A 21,736-nucleotide genomic window follows, 5' to 3' on the forward strand; every position below is an offset into this window, starting at 1 on the left:
ACAGTTTATTTAGTTAATATGTACCGTTTTTATATTTAGTTAATGTGTACCGTTTTTATGTACCAATATATATTTAATGTACCAATTTATTTAGTTTATGTATTTTATGTACCAATATATATTTAGTTTATATATATATATATATATATATATATATATATATATATATATATATATTTGTACAGTTTATTTAGTTTTTATGTACCAATATATATTTTTTTATTTAGTTAATATGTACCCTTTTTTTTTAAAGTTATTCATTTTATATGTACAGTTTATACGTTAACTAAAAAAATTATTAAATAAAACATTTAAATAAAATAATTGAAAAATACGTTTATATAAATTATTAAAACTGAATAAAAATGTTAATTAAAAACATTTATTAAAATTATTTAAAAAACGTTAATTAAAAAAAATGCACAAATAAAACATTCAAATAAAATTATTAAAACAAACGTTTTTATTAAAACAAACGTTCAGATAATACATTAATAAAATTAAACATACATATATTATTGAAAAAGAATGGAAATAAATTAAACATACATATATTATTGAAAAAGAATGGAAATGTAATATATAGAACTCCTTTGCAATTATAATCAACAAAACATGCATAGTTTAGTGGTAAGTTTGCAACAATATTGTCTTTGTGCCCAGTCAACCAAATATGGAATATTAGGTGTCTGAAATCAGAATCTTTTTTTCTAAGGGGCAAAGACTAATTTTTTTTTAATAAGGGAAAAATCAAAACACGCCACTATTGCAGGAGGTAAAAACTATTTAAACCTATAAAGTTACATGTAAGTATCTACTAATCTACGAATAATATAATGAAACTAATACCTTTGATAATGACATCTAAATCTTAAATAAAACAATAGATTAATCATAATTTGAGGACATAAAATGTCATTATTTTTATTTAATAAAAAAATAATTAGAAATATATGTTTATATCATTTATTACTTACTTTGCTGCATGTTATTTAATTCTCTAAACTAACCATGTTTCCACTAAACGACGTATTGGAAAGCAAAATTGCACACAACAATAACGACTTTTTCTTGAAAACCTTCAATTTTGTTTTGAAACAATAACAACATTTTCATTTCCCTTCCAATTCCTAAAAACCCTAAATCATACTATAATAGTATATAGTAGTATGGTCCTTCAAATTCCTATTCATCTTTCGACTTCAAATTTTACTGAATATTTGTTCCTTCCAAAGTGAAAAGTTTATTGTTATTCTTTTTTCTCTGAAACTTCTTCAAAACTCACTGCATCTATCCTTTGCACTCCTTCCATCCTTCTGCTTTTATTAATTCACCATGTTTTTTATTGCACCAAAAAACGGGTCAAAAATCTGCACTCCTTCTATTATTCGCTGTTTTGCTTTTATTATTCCACTTTTTTTTCTTTCGTAAAGTTCATTTTATTTTTCTTCCTTTAATTCAAATATATATATATATATATATATATATATATATATATATATATATATATATATATATATATATATATATATATATATAAAAAGTGTTTCTCCTGTTCTAACCATGTTTAAATTGAGTAAAAGTTTTTTATTTTAATATTTTTCTGAATTTTCACAATTTGATTTCATTTGGAAGATACATTATGTTGAAATTTTATCAATTTTTTTTTCCGAATTGATACTGAAATTGGAATTGAGTTATCGAATTTTCTTGGTTACCTTTAAAAAAAATTAATCTTTTCCTTTTTGATGTGTTAGAAATGGTGGAAGCAATCAAAAATTTGCCAAATCTATTTTGTTCTCATCAATTGGTTTTAGAACAATGATATTTGGGTTGTATTACTTGTATGATTTCTATTGCAGACGTGATTGCAAGTTTCGATTGCGATAAATATGTTTCGATGACATTGGAGTTTTGTTGATAACAATATATTCATTTAAATATTAGTTATAAATTTATATATTTTGATGTTGTTAATTCGTGAGTTATGACAATACAGATGAAGACGGTCACATTAATCTATCAGTGACTTCAAATTTTTTTGGTGTCATCCATGATTAAGTGTTTCGAGAGAAAGGTCTTCTATGGAAATATTAAGGGTGGTGCCAAACTTAATATTTATTAGTATATATTGGTTGTCTGTTTATGATGGACAGAAATTGAAAGAAATGCAATCACGAAACATGTTAAAAGATTTAATGATTTTTAAATAAAACAACTTTTAAGAATGGGGAAAAACACATGTGAAATGAGAAACTTATTATTATTATTGTTATTATTATTATTATTATTATTGTTATTATTATTATTATTATTAATGAAATATATTTAAAAGATCAAATTCACAAAGAGGTTTAAATACTTGATGGATATTTTATGGAGTTTGTGTGTGTGAGTCTTTTTTTTGTTTTGTTTTTTAGGTTTGATTTATCAATAAGGTTTCTTTTTTCTTTATGATTGGAGTTTATTTTGATGGGTGTTTGTGCGATACTTGAAATTATGATAGGTGAATTCATAATTTTATTCACGATAATTGTCATGCATGATAATATTATTTTTTATATTATAAAAATTCACAAAGTATTATTTACATTCCTTATATATTTATATTAATAAAATAAAATCAATAATTATCAATTCTAATTATAATTTAATACCAATTACATTTTTTTGGTGATTGTCGATTTTAACTGATACATTCCTAATAGTAGATACAAAATAAAACATACATTTGATTAATGATATGAGTTAAGTTCGATTTTGTCAAAAAACACTTATTGGTTTCATTAGTTATTTCTTGAAAATATGATTATAAATTATAAATTTTCAACTTATGAAGTCTATTAATTTTGATTAATGTCAACCTAAAAAATTATTGCATATTCAATTATAATTATAGTATTATTATGATGTTATATTATTTGTATGATTAAGAATACAAATATACTATACTCCCTCCGTTCTTTATTATAAGTCGTTTTGGAAAAAAAATTTGTATTTAAATATAAGTCGCTTTACAATTCCAATGAATAATTAATGCTACTTTTCCTATTATATCCTTAAATATTTATTATTCTCTCTCCTTTCAATTATATAAATTTACCTTCCATATGTTATTAATGAAGGATAATTTTGTAAAAACCTTCATAATTTCTCATTTTCATACAATAATTATTATTTTTCTTAAACTGTGTGAAAAATCTAAAACGACTTATAATAAAAAACGGAGGGAGTATGTAGGGTCATAATTGATACACAGAATAACAATATTATTATAATTAGGTGAATTCTTATTTACCCATCTCAAAAAAGTGGGTAAGGTTACCTTTAGTGTAAAATGCATTGAAAACACCAAACAATTATTTATAATTATTAAAAAAGTATTAATTTAGTGGAGGCAGCAATATAAAGTCACTATTGAATTGTATACCAAATAAATTGTATAAATGAAACGATCAATCAATTCAGTAACAAGATAATTCTATTTACATTTACTTAATATAACTGAAAGTATCAATAAATAGAATGAGCTCTGTCGAATTTTATTTTATTTTATAAAATTTGTTTTCATTTAATAAGATAATTTTTTTTTCAAATTTACTAACCTTTGTATGTTTGGAACATTATTATATTTCTAATATTATTTCAGTTTTGGTAAGTTTAGAGGAGCACAGTTGTAACATCATTGAAAAGGTCTTGTCGCCAAAGTTGTTTGTACTTGGGGAGGGTCCACGGTTGACTTAAAGGTTAATAATATTATATTAAGTGGAACAGAAAGAAATATATGTTTGAAAAAGAGTTTGTTTGAAAAAAAGTATATTATTTTGTTTTGTTTTTAAGTGTAACTTTTCTTTAACAGCCACAGTAGGTCATCAGCTTGCAACTTTTTCTAGTTTTCTTAAAATGATTTAACACCATCACGTAGAGGCATTGTTTTCATGTAAGTTTCTCTTCTTGATAATGTGCAAATAAAATACATCAAACACTATTTTTATAGATCAATGAAAGTGCAAGTTAGTAATAATAATATTAATGCATTTACAAGGTTGTATCAATATTTAACTTGAACCATTGTTTGGAAATTAATATACTCTACTATAGAAGTTATAGTCTACTGTCATGCATACACAGTTAGACTAAAATTGAGCAAAAGATGAATTTCCTTTGTGATATTTCTCAATTTCTCTATTGTTGAGAAATTTGGTGCAATTTTTATTCCATAAATTTATATTTGCAATCGATATCAATTTTGTACCTACAATATCAAATTCAACAACATATTAGTTTTGCAATGAATCAAACAATTAGGAAAAGTGTGCGGTCACATACAAAACTCCCGTCATATCATAGTTAGTAAAAAAAATGTGACCTTGACCATTCAAAGTAAAATAATGTGACCGAAAATGATAGCAAAAGTGATAGCACATATTCATCGTTCAAAGTTTAAATTTGATCATATAAAGTTCAAAATTATGACTATAAAACACCCAAAAAAAAGTTCAAAACTTAAAACACTCAAAAGTTGAAAACTTGATGATAATATGATAACATAACACAACCAAAACCAACAACAAGTCTGAAAGAAAAATGACGCACATAAAGCTAAATCGTTTTTAATGAAACAACATAAAAATTGAAATGAATGCATAATAGAAAAAATATAACCTCCTATGTCATCTCAATGTTTATGGTGGTAGAAGAACTCCCCGGCAGCACAGTATCATCCCTTTTACGGAAACATCTCTGAATCAAATAGATAACATGTGAAATGGAAATCACTCCAGAAACAATTGCCAAAAAAAATTTAAGTGAAATTTCTGATTTCTCTGGAGGTTGGGGTGGTTGTAGTCCAACTATAATGAGAGGTTGAACTATAATGTAAGGTTCAGGTGGTGGTGGTGGTGGTGGTGGTGGTGGGGGTGGTGGTTGTAGTCCAACTATAATGTAAGGTTCGGGTGGGGAAATATCTGGTGGTAGAGATAGTAGTGGCGTTTCGGATGACATTGAAGGAGCCGCCATGGAAAAACCGATCAAAATGAACAATAGTGAGAGTGGGAGTGAGAGTAAGAGTGGAAGCGGATAAGAAATGGTCTTCATGATAACAAATGTAAACTTCTGCAAAAAAAATTATAAAAATCAAGTTAGCTATTGATGAAAAAATTGAGTGTTAACAAGTGTGAACGAATCTCATTTATTGGCTTACTCACTCATGAACTTCAGTAAGGTACTTGGGGTGAATGAGCTTTACTTCATATTTCTATTACTTGATACAAAAAACTCAACAACTTTTAATTGAAGAATCAAATAATATGCCAAAATGCCAATCGCGTGTGAGAAAAAACAAAAAGTGGACCCCACACATGGTATTACTATCAGTCTATTACTGCATGAATCAATCGCTTTCGGAGAATAATGTTCAGTTTCTCCAAACTCTCACCATCAATATCAACTCTTACCTTGACCAATCATTAACACAACCAATTTGACTCATTTACAACACATAATTACATATGTTTTTATAATTAATTTATAGTTAATTATAATTTTTTATTAAAAAAATCGACTCAACGGAAACTAACTCTAACTTTTTATGAATGATTTTTAAAAAACTTGAGACGATTTTGATTACCATCGATCGATTTTATATACTCAAGCAAAATTAACCAACTTACAATAACATTATTACATTCATACAGTATATATAAACATTTTCATGTAAACATTTTTTTTTTATTGGAAGCAATTGCCATATATAACTTAATTCCGTTAGTGTTTCTGTGAGAAAATTATTTTACACTATATTAACAAGTTAACTTTAAAAGCATTGTTATTGTTTATGAAAGTAAATTTCAAAATTTTATGAAAAATATTAGAACTTATATCAATGAAATAAATTTTTGTTAAAATATACGAGGGAACAAATAATATTTTGATTCAAAAAAATAATAATTAAATATTTGTTAAAAACCTATAATAATAAGAAAATTTTAATATGTCAATGTATCATATAAGCTTTTCTATTGATAAGATAATGTGATATTTGCATATTTGATTTTATATAACTCCATTCACATGCATATTCTTTACCAGAAGTCCATGTCATATATACTGATTTCATATTTTCCTTGAATAATACACTTGTCATACTTTTTATTTTGGAATTGTATATGAGTCTCTTTAATATTATAAATTTGGCTACCAACCAACCCATGATGAGGCTACTATATGCTTCTTCTATTTTTTTTATATTTAATTTAGAAATATGAAGTAAGACCATAAATTTTGGGTATGCCAAGAATATGGAGTTCAAAAGGTCAACATGTACAATGTATACATGCTTAAAGAAAAAAAATTAGTATAGGAAGCCTCAATATCTTAATTGTTGGTTTTATGGAATTATTTTGTTCATGTTTCGCTAATAGTAATTAATAAGAGACTCGTGCTGCCGTATGGATAAATTCATTCATATCTTAGATCGTTGTATAAAGTCTTATTGTGACTGATATATAATTGTTATTATAAAATCCACTATGTCTAAAAATTATAAGTATTTATAAATATTTTGTTGATTAAAATAAAAAAATATTGTGGCGATAGTGACCTATAAAAATATTAAATTTTAATAATCAAATTCACAATAGTTAATAAATTCTATTCACATCAACATATAATTAATAAACTCTCCACACTCCACAGTAGATTACAAAGTATATATATTAAACTTTAGTGGAAAAAATATGAAGAAAAAATAAATTATTATTAAAAATTAATTTAAATATATTCAATTTTTTAATAAAATTATTAATTAATGTTAACTGTATTTATCTTATATTTTTGCTTAGTGTATAATTTTGGAGCTTTGTCTTTCTCTACGTTGTAAATCACCATACATAGTTCAAATTCAAACGCTGACTTCTATTTTTTTCCTATTAATTAATATAACTAAAGCATTTCAAAACCTATGATTAAAATATTTAATATGAAAAGCTAAAAATATTTAATACAGTTTTATAATCATACACATTTAATATGAAAAGTATAAAAAATCATTAATCTAAACTTTATGTATAAACTATATTTGATATTATAGTTTAGAACTTTATTTGAAACATTTTACTCCAAATATAAAATTTATTTAAAATGTTTAAGTTTTAATTATTAATAATTGTATCTTCTTAACATGGAGATCTCCATTAAATACATTAAAGAACTCATTCCGGAGAATTCATTCTTGGTTTACAAAGGAGATTTGTTCACATAGTAAATCATTTAAGCGCATTTGAAAAGAAACTCTCTACTCAGGAACAAAATCTTAAAGTCCTAAGATCCATAATCAGAGAATGGTAACCAAAGGTAACGGCAATATCCGAGAAGAAGACTTTAACTAAAATGACTTCCGCGACATTGTTCGGAAAACTTCAAGAATACGAAACGGAACTCGGAAGACTTGAAAAGCATGAAAGTCTAGAGACAAAATCCAAAGGCATCACTTTGAAAGTAGATTCTATGTTTGATAATCCTCCGGTGGAAGATGAAAATTTCATGCTCTTTGTTAAAAGACTTGGTACGCTCTTTGGTAAAAATGATAAATCTTCTTATACAAAAAGGAAGAAACATTACAGGAAAAAGGAGGCTTCCACTTCTATACAAGATGTTACATGTTACGAATGTGGTAAGCAAGGTCATATAAAATCGGATTGTCCTAAACTCTCCAAGAATGGTGGTGTAAAAGGCAAAAAGGACTTCAAGAATAAAAAGGCCCATGTTGTATGGGAAGACAGTGAGATAAGTTCATCATCCGATTCGGATTGCAACGAAAGTGAAAATCTAGCATTGATGGCTTCACACCATTCCGATGATGAGGACGATGAGGTTAGTAATGAATTTTCCATTTATGATAATGATGCACAAGGTGCCATAAATGACCTATTGAATGAATGCAGAATGTTATATAGAACCGTATCAACACAAGAGAAACAAATCAAATCCCTTGAAGAGAAAATTGATGCTATGCAAAAAGATTTCGAGGTTGAAAAACTACAATATGTTGATGAAGAAAAACAAAAATATACATGTATTAATTGTGAATCACTTTCTTTCCAAATTTCCCAATTAAAGAGAGTTCTTGAAAGATATGAAAAAGGACAAATTGGTTTGGAAGGTGCTATTAGTTAACAAAGATATTTTAATGATAAAAGTGGACTTGGTTACTCAAAGTTCTCAAAACCATGTTCTAACAAAACTATTTTTGTTAAGGCTAGTAACCAAACATTTCAAGAGAAAGTTAACAAGCCTAAAGTGGTTCATCATCATCCTTAGAAAATATTTCCTAAAAAGAAACCTTATGTTCCTAGATATAGAAGTAATTTTGTTCCTACATGTTTTTATTATGGTATAAGTGGCCATACACCTAATGCTTGCTATGTTAGAAACTTTAGTGTAGCAAGTGGACATTATGTGTTGGTAAAGAAAGGTACTAATTATGAAGGACCCAAATCAATTTGGGTACCTAACAAAACTTAATTTGTTTTGTAGGTATGCTTGAAGACCACATCAAATATTTGGTATCTCGATAGTGGTTGTTCCAAGCATATGACGGGAGACATCAACAAATTTTCAAATCTAAAGCTTAAGGCCAAGGGTTATGTTACTTATGGAGATAACAATAAATGAAAGATTCTTGGCATAGGCAAAGTTGGTGCACCACATTTCACATCCATTGAAGATGTTCTTTATGTTGAAGGACTAAAGCACAATCTTCTTAGCAATAGCCAACTTTGTGACAAAGGATTCAAGATCAAGTTCACTAAAGATGAATGCTTGATAGAAGACAAAGTCACACATGAGGTTAAACTTAAAGGTAAAATAATTAATAATATATTTATGATTTCTCTTGATTATTTATCTTTGAAGGTAAAATGTCTCATGGTGAGCAACAATGACTCATGACTTTGACACAAAAGAATTGCTCATTTTCACATGGAACATTTGAATAAAGTAATCAAGCATGATCTTGTCATTGGATTGCCTAAGATAAAGTTTGTCAAAGATAGACTTTGTGATGCTTGTCAACAAGGGAAACAAACAAAATCAACTTTAAAATATAAGAATGTGGTATCCACTACAAGTCCACTACAATTGTTGCATATGGACTTATTTGGTCCATCAAGAACAAGAAGTCTCGGAGGTAATGTATATGCTTTAGTTATTGTTGGAGATTTCTCTAGATATACTTGGATATTCTTTTTAGTGTAGAAAAATGATTCATTCAAAGCATTCAAGAAATATGCAAAGCAAATTCAAAGTGAGAAATCACTAACAATTGCCTCCATAAGAAGTGATCATGGTGGAGAATTTAAAAATGCTTCTTTTGAAGAATTTTGCGAAGAATATGGAATATCTCATAATTTCTCGGCACCAAGGACTCCTCAAAAAAATGGAGTAGTGGAAAGAAATAATAGATCACTTGTGGAACTTGCAAGAACAATGCTAAGTGATTCAAATCTTCCAAAATACTTTTGTGCGGATGCGGTAAGCACAACATGTTTTGTAAGTAATAAAGTTAATATTAGACCTATCTTAAAGAAGACTCCATATGAACTTTTTAAAGGAAGGAAACCAAATATTGCTTACTTTCACATTTTTGGATGCAAGTGCTTTGTCTTAAACAATGACAAAGACAATCTTGTAGTAATTCCTCAAGAAACACTTCCAAAATCAATAATAAGAATTAATCGGAGAATCACGGAGATGCTTCAAAAATTAACAATGAAAATCAACTGGAGCCTCGACGAGATACTTCCAAAGTCAACAATGAGAATAAATTGGAGAATCAAGTAGAACATATTCAACAAGAGTCAAATGTCAATGATCTACCTAAGGAATGGAGAACTCATAGAGATCATCCAGTTGATAAAGTCATTGGTGATATTAGTCAAGGCGTTACAATAAGACTAAATCTTCAAGATGCTTGCTTAAACATGGCGTTTGTCTCTCAAATTGAACCTTCCAAAGTTGATGAAGCCTTAGGAGACAATCAATGGATAATTGTTATGTAAGAAGAGTAAAATCAATTCGAAAGGAATCAAGTTTGGGAACTTGTTCCTAGACTAAGTGATAAACACATCATAGGTACAAGATGGGTGTTTAAGAACAAGCTTGATGAGAATGGTATAATTGTTCGAAACAAAGCAAGGTTGGTGGCTCAAGGATATAATCAAGAAGAAGGATCAAATTTGAAGAAACCTTCGCTCCGGTTGCAAGGTTAGAAGTTATTTGTCTTTTACTTGCTTATGCTTGCTCATTAAATTTTCAGCTTTTTCAAATGGACGCCAAGAGTGCATTCTTTGAATGGATACATCAATGAAGAAGTCTATGTCAAACAACCCCCGGGATTTGACGACTTCAAGAATCCCTCACATGTTTTCAAGTTGAAAAAGGCTCTCTATGGTTTAAAGCAAACACCAAGAGCATGGTATGATCGTCTTAGCAACTTTCTATGCGAAAAAGGTTTTGGAAAAGGTAAAGCTGACAAGACTTTGTTCATAAAGAAAATTAAAAATCATACGTTGTTAGTTCAAGTCTATGTTGACGACATCATATTCGGTTCAACAAACAAAGAATTATGTGAAGAATTCTCATCAATAATGCAAGGAGAATTCGACATGTCTATGTCTCTATGATGGGTATGATGAACTATTTTCTTGGATTACAAATCCAGCAATTAAAGGATGGCATCTTCATCAATCAATCCAAGTATTGCAAAGAATTGTTGAAAAGATTTGACATGGAAAATTGTAAAACAATGTCTACACCAATGGGATCCGGTACATATGTAGATCAAGATGAATTCAGTGTTTCGATAGATATTACAAAATATCGAGGTATGGTTGGTCATTATTATATTTGACGGAAAGCCGTCCTGACATAATGTTTAGTGTTTGTTTATGTGCCCGCTTTCAAGAAAATCCAAAGGAATCTCATCTCTTGGTGGTAAAAAGAATCATGAAATATCTGAAGGGAACAACGAATGTCGGTCTATGGTATCGAAAAGGTAGTGTGTGTAATTTACTTGTTTATTCTGACGTGGATTATGCAGGTTGCAAAACTTATCGTAAAAGTATAAGTGGAACATGTCACATCTTCGGAAATGCATTAGTATCATGGTCATGCAAGAAACAAGCTTGTATCGCACTTAGCACGACTGAAGCAGAATACATTGTAGTAGAAAGTTGTTGCACTCAAATCTTATGGTTAAAACAACAACTTAGTGACTATGGCGTAAAGCTTGGATTCATTTCTCTAAAGTGTGACAACACAAGTGCGATCAATATTACAAAGAATCCGGCCATGCACTCTAGAACCAAACATATTGACACCCGACATTAGTTCCTACGAGATCATGGTCTTAAAAGTGGCGTAGAAGTTACTTTTGTAGATACTCATAATCAACTCGCGGACATATTCACAAAACCATTGGCACGAGAACCATTCTTCAAAATTCGTCGGGAATTGGGAATTTTGGATGAAAACGACATAATATGAACGGTACACGTACTTATTTTATTTAAGCTTTCTATAATTTTTCACAACATTTGTGAAAATTATGATATAATATGTTTTTATGGAATTTTTTTCTTCATATGTTACCTGAGTATGTTATCAACATGCTATGTGACTTTGTATTTATGTATGTCTAGAAAATCAAGAGTAATAAAGCTAGTGTTTTTATCTTTTTTGAAAATTGTCTTGTGGAAATCGATTACCACATTATGGGAAATCGATTTCCTGAGTAAAAAATTCTCTTTCTGCGTTGTTGTGGTTAGGCTGAGTAAGTAGTGGAAATCGATTACCCCTATATGGGAAATCGATTTCCTGTACGCGTTTTTTATTTTCTTGCTATTTTTTGAATTGAAGCTTTCTCTTTCTATATGAAAAGTGCTTTTTAATGTTGATCAACACATTCATTCCTTTTCAACTACTCTTCGACCTACCTTCCCTTGGTCAATCAACTCCTTCAAACCTCTTAATTGCCCACTCCTAAATCTCCACTTCCAACATTATCATCATAAAATACCACTTTAACAAAACCCTTATAAAACACCATCCTTCTCACTAAACCCAAAATAAGCTTTTTATGAAAATCACTTATTTTCCCATACATACCAAAATCCGAAAATCACACACCAAACCCTAATTCTTTCCAAAAACGTTTTTCATGGCTCCTTCAAGACATTCCAAAGGAAAGGCACCCATTGTTGAAAGCTCTCATAACTCAGATTCTAACAATGAGCAACCTCAAAAATCCAAAAGGCTCTTAACACATCTTCAGCAAAGGGGTATTCTTCTTCCAAAATATGGTAAGCTTGATGCCTTCTCCCCACCTAGCTTTATCTTTCCTGAGATGTTACAATATCAGAAAGTAGATGGGTTTGTATCAAATTTTGGGTTGTACTTTCTTGACTTAATTAGAGAATCTTATGCTAATCTAACCATTACCCCTAGTAGTGTTCTTAAGACTAAGGTTAACAACAAGAGAATTATTTTATCTTTGGAAGAGTTTGGAAACATCTTAGGAGTGCCTTCCGAAGGTGAAAGAATCGTTTGTGGTTTCACTCCCGGCGAACCTAGTTGGGCAAATTTCAACATGCTGGATTATTACTTTAGTATCTGTCGAATTACTCGTGAGGAATTCTATGCCCGCCAAGATCGGTCAAAATCCACTAAACTCTTCTTGTCAAGCAAAATTTTTTCGGTAAGCGACCGTATGTTACACTAATTTTTAGTGTATGTGTTGGTTCCTAAGGGTGGTAACTACACAAAGGTCGACACTATTGAGATGCAGCTGATGTTTGCAATAAAGCATAATCTGAAAATTAATCGGGCTTATGTGATTTTGAGACACATGGGATATTAAAAAGGGTTGTTCGGAGGACAACCTTATGCTAGAGCTATCACTCTAATTGTGGATGCATGTGGTGTTGACGTACGTCGGGGAGCTTCAAAAACCATGGGGAGGACTAGCATTATTTCTAGCAACACATGTTCGAAAAATATGGGAATTTTTAAGGATGTTGATGGGGATTTCAAACATACGGATGCCGAAGATGTGGTCGCACCACCACTCGCTCCCGAAGGTGAATATACCTTGGAACTCATCTACAACAAACTTCACCAAATGGACCTCCGCAATGCCTCGGAACATGCCGCCATGCATCAAGACATAGCCTCTCTCAAATAAATCTACTAAAACCAAATTGAGAGTGAAGAAGAGGATGACCAAGTGGGAGAAGGCAATGAAGAAATGAATGAAAGTGGCTAATTTATGTTCTTCTGTGTTCTATGCTTTTAGTTTCTTATGTCTTTATGTTTTAGTCTAGTAGGTTCTATGCTTTCCAATAGTGTAACATGCGCTATTTTATGTTTCCGTCCATTACGCACTATGTTATGTTCGTTAAAGTACTATATTTTGTTTTATTATGTATTATGTGTGTTTTGTATGCTATAACTTCACTTCCGTTTATTCCTATAATTTTACCGTTTTCAAGTTACCTTCTTGCATAATTTTTCCATCTTTTTTGCTAATGACAAAGGGGGAGAAAGTTATGGTATATGGTTGTTGTATGGTTCAAAAGTTGCAGAAAATTTTACATATGCAAAACAACTCTTATTCATGGATGCATAGATTAAGGGGGAGCTTTTCTCATTGCTAAAGCAACATTGATCATAAAGCTTCAATTGTTTGTCATCATCAAAAAGGGGGATACAATCATGTTTATATCAACTATTTTGATAAGATGGTTATCTTTCTTGAAACTGGTGTTGAGGAAAATTTATTTTGTTTGCTAAGTAAGTGGATGAGTTTGTGTAAGATGGTATTGTGTTTTTTATGTTGTTGGCAACTTTGTATATCCGTGAAAAACAAACGATTGGTGAATTAGCAATAGTTCCTGATTTTCTAGAGGTATTTTGTAACGCCCCGAATTTAATTAATTATTTAATTATTGAAAATTGTCGAAGTTGAGATTTATCGGTATGATTCTAAGAGGCGTAATCAGATTAGTATGTTGATTTGGAACTGTTAAGTTTAAAGTCGAACTATTTAATCGGTTAGTCAGGAAAATAATATTAGAAATAATATTATTATATTGAAATATTTTATTTAATTGAGTTGGTTTGGTTAGTGTTAGTAATGTAGAGGTGTGCCAAGAGTAAGCCCAATGTGAATGATACAATTGATATTATTTTAAGTGGAATTATAATACTATAAGGAAAAATAAGAAATAACAGAGAGGTTAGGTTTTGGTGTCGTGGCAGAAAGAAGAAAGGAAAAGAGGAACGAGGTTTGGTGATGATATAGAGAGCTTTTCCGTGAAGAGGAAAACAAAAGAATTATGCGAAGCCAAAAGCTATGAAATTCGACCGGAAATTTTAGAGCGGTCTCCAATCCAAGGTAAGGATGGAGTTCTTGCTCTAAAAATGGGGTTATGATGAACTGTATGGGGGGTTTAGGGTACTAATATTATCTCAATGCTTTGGGAAGATTTTGGTAATTGTGGTGTTACTGTGTTGAACTTTTGTGAATCGTATGTGAAAATTCTGCTATGTGACTATTGATTGGTGTGCTGTCTGTAAATTTTGATTGATGAATATTTTTTGTGGTGAGAATAACTCTGTGATGTTGTGGTGGTGACTTCTCTAAAAATTGGAACGTTTTTTAGTGAGGTTAATCAAGAGGACGAAGAGTGTATGAGTCTGGAAGAGTAAGAAAAACAAATGGGACGGGGGCCGTATAGGAGGGACAGACGTCCCTATTTTGAGAGGGAATGGGACGGTCCCACACATCATGGGGACGGGAGGCCCATCAAGTGGGGCGGGCGCCCTTGCCTTGGAGAATCCCTTGTGGGACGGACATCATGTGGTGGGAATGAGGGTCCCAACTTAAATTGTATTTTCATTGTACCATGTATTCTAATTAGGATAATGTAGGTACTAGAAAAATTACTTAGTATAATTTAAGTACTACATATAATTAATTACACAGAAGTGGATAGATAACCTGCAGAATTAGAATGTTGGCCACATATAAGTTTATATAAATTAAAATGAAGTAGCATTTAAATGACCAATTTCAGTAGCAGGTATTTGTATAGAATGAAATAGAAGTTAGCAGTATAATTAATGTAGCAGGTATGTTCAAAATAACAATAGAAACAAAGACAATATTATTAATAGGTTTTGTAGTTCTGCATGATTGCTGGCAGTGTTAATTTAGTTTGCAGACCGAAATAAATAGTGGAAAGGAAATATATAGCGAGTAGAATAATATTAGGAGTTTTCGGGGATAGTCCGATAACTGTGGTCTTTGTGGTGTTCTTGTGATGTTGCGACGCGACGTATTTTGTGAACTATTACGATGTTTGCGTGAATTATCCGTGTTGATTTATCGTTGGTGAATTATTGTCATTGATTCGTTGTCATGATATAATGTGGTGTTATGATACGATGAACTATTGTGAATTATCGTGAAGTGCATGAAATAAAGTGACGATGAGTTACCTCTAATTATTGGTAACATTTGTGATATGGGCGTATGCCTCGTGAAGATTTTTGTGGTGGATATATTTGTGATATTGCGTTCATTGAGTCGCATGAATTGCATTTTGTGACGACCTGGATTGTCAAACTATGACGAAGGCTTATGCCTGTTGAATGCCTCTAATAATTGGCAATTGGGGATGGGGGATGAAGCCTTGGGTACCACATGCCTTTTCATTTGTTAGAGTCGCATTTCATTTTTGTACGATTATGAATTTATGTGATTTGATGTATGAACTTAGGTGAATTACCGTGACTTGAATATGAATACATGTATAATATTGTGACGTGTGTCGTTTTGGTTGAAATAGCAAAGTGAATTGAACGATAACGATTTTACCGCAAAGTGATGAGTATTATGACTTTAACCTGAATATATTATTTATCATAACTCTATTTATATGGTTTGATATCTCACCCTTTATTTTTTTCGACGTTGTCTTTATACTAGTAACGTGCAGGTGATGGCAGTGAGTGAAGATTAGCCGCCGTGAGTCGAGTCGGTTGTCGCTCTGATACGTAGCACTCGGGGGGACAAACACATGTTTTATTAATTTTGTTTTGCTGAATTTTTATGATGTTTTGCAATTTAATTGTAATTTGAAGTTGTTTTGTGAAGATTCTATGATTTAACTTGCATCTTCCGAGAAGTTTGTGAATCCGCTGCGTGGTTAACTTTATTTGATGAAATGACTTTTATGGGTTGAATTATTTGTTATAAATTTTTCCCTTATGATTAAAGGTGCTATGCATCTATGATGAAGTCGTGTATGCCGTAAATGATTTAAATGTTGAAATGTGATATCCCATGTGTGTGTTTAGAATTTTTATACTCTGATTTTTGAATAAATTATTGGGTAGAATTGGGGTGTTACATATTTCCTGAATATGTAAGTGATTTACCGCCAGAACGTGAGGTGGAGTTTACGATCGACTAAGATCCTGGAGCGAGTCTGGTATCTATGGCTCCATATTGGATCTTAGCATCTGAGTTGAAAGAGTTGAAGAGTCAACTTGAGGATTTGCTCGAGAAGAGGTTTATTCGTCAGAGTGTGTCACCCGGGGCTGAACCTCTTTTGTTTGTTAAGAAGAAGGAAGGTACTATGAGACTTTGTGTGGATTATAGACAACTGAACAAGGCGACGATTAAGAATAAGTATCCACTTCCGAGGATTGATGATTTGAGGGATCAATTGGTTGGTGCGTGTGTATTTAGTAAGATTGATTTGAGGCCTGGGTATCATTAGATTCGTATGAAGGATGAAGATATTCAGAAGACTGCTTTTAGGACAAGGTATGGTCACTCTGAGTATTATGTGATGCCTTTCAGTGTGACTAACGCTCCTGGTGTATTTACGAAATACATGAATAATATTTTTCATTAGTATTTGGACAAGTTTGTTGTTGTGTTTAATGATGATATTTTGATCTATTCCAAGAGTGAAGAGGATCATGATGAGCAATTGAAGATTGTTTTGTCTGTGTTGAAAAAGAAACTATTAATGATGAGATAGAATCTATAGAATCTAACAAGACCTGGCACTTGGTAGACTTGCCTCCTGGTTGCAAACCAATCGGTTGTAAATGAGTTTTGAAAAAAAAACTAAAACTCTTGTAGCCAAGGGTTTTAGACAGAGAAAGTATATATTTCTTCGAAACCTTCTCTCTAGTCACTGGGATTACATCCATTAGGGTGCTTATTTCAATAGCTTCTATTTATAACTTAATAGTACACCAAGTTGATGTTAAAACATCCTTTTTTAAATGGTGACTTAGAAGAAGAAATCTATATGGAACAACCAGAAGGGTTTGTGATCCATGGACAAGAAAACAAGGCCTGCAAGTTAGATAAGTCTTTGTATGGAAGCTCTTAAGCAATGGAATGAAAAGTTTGATAACTTAATGAATTTAAATGGGTACAAAGTGAATGAAAGTGAAAAATGCGTTTATTACAAATCTGAGAATCGTATTTGCACTATCATGTCTATATGTAGACGATCTACTCATATTTGGACAAACATTCAGGCTTTTAGTGATATGAAATCATTGTTGTGCAACAACTTTGATATGAAAGGCCTCAGAGAAGCGAGTGTGATTCTTGGTATCAAGATCACAAGATCTGGGCAAGGATTTTCTTTGGATCAATCACATTACGTGGAAAAGATCTTAAAGAAATATAATTACTTTGACTGTAAACCAGCGAGCACACCATACGATCCAAGCATGAAACTGTTTAAGAACAATGGTGAAAGTGTTAAACAAACAGAATATGCAAGCATCATTGGCAGTTTTAGGTATGCAACTGATTGTACTAGACCAGACATTGCATATGTCATAGGATTACTGTGCATGTTTACGAGTAGACCGAGTAATGAGCATTAGAAAGCTATTGAGCGAGTCATACAGTACCTTAAAAAGACAATGAATCTTGGTTTGCACTATCAAAGATTTCCTGCTGTACTTGAAGGATATAGTGATGCAAATTGGAATACCTTATCAGATGATTCCAAAGCTACTAGTGGCTATGTATTCAACATAGCTGGAGGAGCTGTATCTTTGAAATCAAAGAAACAAACTATCCTGGCTCAGTCCACGATGGAGTCTGAAATGATAGCATTAACAAATGCTAGTGAAGAAGCAAGTTGGTTAAAATGCTTGCTAGCTGAGATTCTCTTATGGGTAAACATATGCCAGTTTTGTTGATTCATTACGATAGTGCCACGACTATTGCTAAAATCGAGAACCGTTATTATAATGTTAAAAGACGTCAAATTAGAAGAAAGCACAACACTGTTAGAGACTGTATCTCTAAAGGATCTGTAAGAGTGGATCATGTACGCACTGATGAAAATTTAGCAGATCCGTTGACGAAAGGATTAGCTAAAGACAAAGTCTATGGTACATCATATAAGATGAGACTAATGCCTATAGTAATATGAGTTGCTCATAATGGTAACCCGGCCTAAATGATTGGAAATCCCAAGAAATAAGTTTAATGGGTAATAACAAGTTGTGAGTAATATGAGGCGATCATGCTAGAGTAAATAAGAAAAGCATGAATCTTAAAGCAATAAGAGGACGAGATAATAGAAACTCTTAATGAGATATATACTCTATATGAGGGAGTACCTAGGCTACAAGAGTACTCTTGATAGACTCACCTATGTAATTGTGGAACTGAGGTCAGTTCCTATGGAATTTTGAGGCAGAATTTCTAGAGCCTTCACTAAACTGGGATACACGTGCATGACCATTAAAGCACGGACGATTGGAATACACCTTAACAAAGGTTGTGTGTGAGTCTGATGTCTGAGATAGAGTTCAAGACATTTGTGTCACTCTTGTTAAATCGGAATTCTACTTGCTACACAAAGGTTCAAGTCGTAGACACCTTTGCTTATGCACAATCTTAGAAACTTTTTGATGTTACTTTTAATATCACCTTTAAATTCAAGTGGCGCATTGTTGGAAACTTATCGTGAATTGAAAGGGTCATCATATTTTTATGGGAGTTAATTTTAGTGGAATTAATAATTAGACTTAGATGCACTTTTGGTCCCTGTAAGTTAGCGAGTTTTTTATTTTCGTCACTGTAAGTTTTTTTTTGGTCTAGGTCCCTATATCTTACTTTTTGCTTTTGGTTTAGTCCCTAAAGCCAAAATCCGCAAGAAAATCTGCAGGTTTCCTGCGGATTTTTATGCGGATTTTCATACGAATTTTCCTGCGGATTTTAATTTTAGGGATTAAAACGAACGCGAAAGCGAAATATAGGGAGGGACTCAGAAGAAAAAATACTTACAAGAACGAAAAATAAAAAACTCACTAACTTACCGGGACCAAAAATGCATTTAAGCCTAATTATTATTATTAATTAATAATGAATCACTCATCAAAACCTAATTTTGACTAAGTAACTCACTCCCACTATTTTCTCTCCACTTGATTGAATCATTTACCTATTAATATGATTCTAAAGTTTATTGGAAAGGTACGCCGGAAGGATTATGCGTGAAGGTTCTCTTCATCAGCATTTCCACTTTTCTCCTATTAATGAAAACATTAACAAATTTTAACATCATCAGTCATTACTTCTTCCAACTCTTTAATGAATTTCAACACAAGTGACATGCATAAAAAATACTGTCGGTACCTATAGTTATATTTTGTCTTTGGAACTATATGTTTTATTCTTCTAGAAAAGGCTTGAAACATGTTGGTGTTACCATTCAGTGATGCTTAATTAATAGATTCGTTTTGGATTTCTCACTTTTAGCCTATATTCTAAATCCCAAGTTTTTTAAGAAGTGAAATTTGGGTTCTTAAGTTGCATAATAGATGATCAAGGATCTAAAACTTTAGATGAGTTAAAGGCATGTAAGTTTGGTATGCTATTGCAAAGGCATGTAAGTTTGCAACAGAAGAATTTCAAATGGTGTGTTGAATAAGGTGGCGGAGGGGCTGTGGAATTCTATGGTCAAGCTAGGCATTAAGAATATTTCAGACAGTTTTGATCCAATAGTTAAAATAAAGGAGATGGAAGTGAGGGATAACAAAGGGGGAGAGGAGTTGAAGGGGACCAATAACCATTCTATCCAATGATTATTTTTTCTCTAAACTTAAGAGGAGGAGGTAGTCGGGCCAAGAGGAAGAGAGTAGGTTATCACATACAAAAAGGAGACGTTGATGTTTGTTTTATACAAGAGACGAAACTAAGTGGATTGGAGAGTAATGTAGTGAAAGAAATGTGGGGTGATAATCAAGTGGAGTGGTCTTTTTTGGATGCTAATGGTGCGTCGGGTGGCATCCTCACTATGTGGAAGAAGGATTTTCTCAACCTTGTTTTTAGTTTTCGCGGTGAGGGATTCTTAGGTCTTTGTGCGGAAAAGGAAGGTAAACTCATTTACTTTGTGAATGTTTATGCTTCTTGTGATGTGAACATGAGGAAGAGATCGTGGGAGAGGATTTGTGAGTTCAAAAATTGTAATGTTAAGGGCTCGTGGTGCATTGGAGGAGATTTTAATTCTATTACATCGGTAGAAGAAAGAGTTGGGAGTTCAAGTCATAACTATAGGAGGGAGATAATGGTTTTCAAAGATTTCATAGAGGAAATGGAGTTGGTGGATCTTCCTACGATAGGAGGCAAGTTCACTTGGATTAGAAGCAATGGAAAGTCTATGAGTAGGATTGATAGATTTCTTCTATCGGATTGTTTCGTTGAGGATTGGAAGGTGGAGGGACAATACATAGGCGAGAGGGATGTGTCCGATCACACGCCTATTTGGTTGAAAGACAATAGAAAGAATTGGGGCCCAAAACCTTTCAAGTTCAATAATATGTGGTTCAAACATGAAGATTTTGATATCTTTGTGAAGGAGGAATGGGAGAAGTTAGTAGTCAAAGGAAGAGGTGATTATTGTTTGGTCGAAAAGTTGAAAACTCTTAAAAACCGGATTGTTTGGTGGAACAAGAGTGTCTATGGGTGGATTGATCTCAAAATCAATAGTGATGCGACGGAGATGCACTCTTTAGATAACATGTTTGTTCATTTTGCAGGTAATGTTCCGGATGACGTAGTTACTAAAAGATTTAAAGTAGCAGAGGATTTTTGGGATAACATAAATAAGCGGGAAGGTTTTCTTAGATTGAAGTCGAGACAACTTTGGCTTTCCGAAGGTGACGACAACACTCGTTTTTTTCACAATTCTTTAAAGGAAAGGAGAAGAAGGAATGTCATTTGTTCTATTGAAGCTACGGAGGGAAGACTAGAGGGTGTTGATGAAATTAAAGAGCACACATTCAAGCACTTTGAGAAGTTATTCAAAGAAGATTGTTTGTTAAGACCGGAACTTAGAGGGATCAATCTCAACACTTTGTCGTTGGATGAAGCATCGGCTTTATAGAGACCGTTTGAAGAAGATGAAGTGAAGGAAGCTATTTGGTCTTGTGATGGCAACAAAAGTCCGGGGCCGGATGGTTTCTCTTTGGAGTTCTACAAAAGGAATTGGATCATCATTAAAGAAGACTTTATGAAGTGTTGCAACGACTTTTATCACAAAGGTACCCTTGTTAAATCCATTACCTCGTCTTTTCTTGCTCTAATTCCTAAAAAGAAGAATCCGCAAGATTTGTCCGAATATCG

General features: G+C 31.9%; 1 protein-coding gene across 1 annotated transcript; it reads left to right on the forward strand.

The window, feature by feature from the left end:
- The first annotated feature begins 20,192 nt into the window (after positions 1–20,192).
- On the forward strand, positions 20,193–21,497 carry LOC131619216 (uncharacterized). Its single transcript, XM_058890339.1, has one exon. The coding sequence runs from the start codon at positions 20,193–20,195 to the stop codon at positions 21,495–21,497; it is 1,305 nt and encodes a 434-aa protein (XP_058746322.1).
- Positions 21,498–21,736: the final 239 nt, after the last annotated feature.

This window comes from Vicia villosa, linkage group LG7 (genome assembly GCF_029867415.1).
Source record: "Vicia villosa cultivar HV-30 ecotype Madison, WI linkage group LG7, Vvil1.0, whole genome shotgun sequence".
In the NCBI taxonomy this organism is placed as follows: Eukaryota; Viridiplantae; Streptophyta; class Magnoliopsida; order Fabales; family Fabaceae; genus Vicia; species Vicia villosa.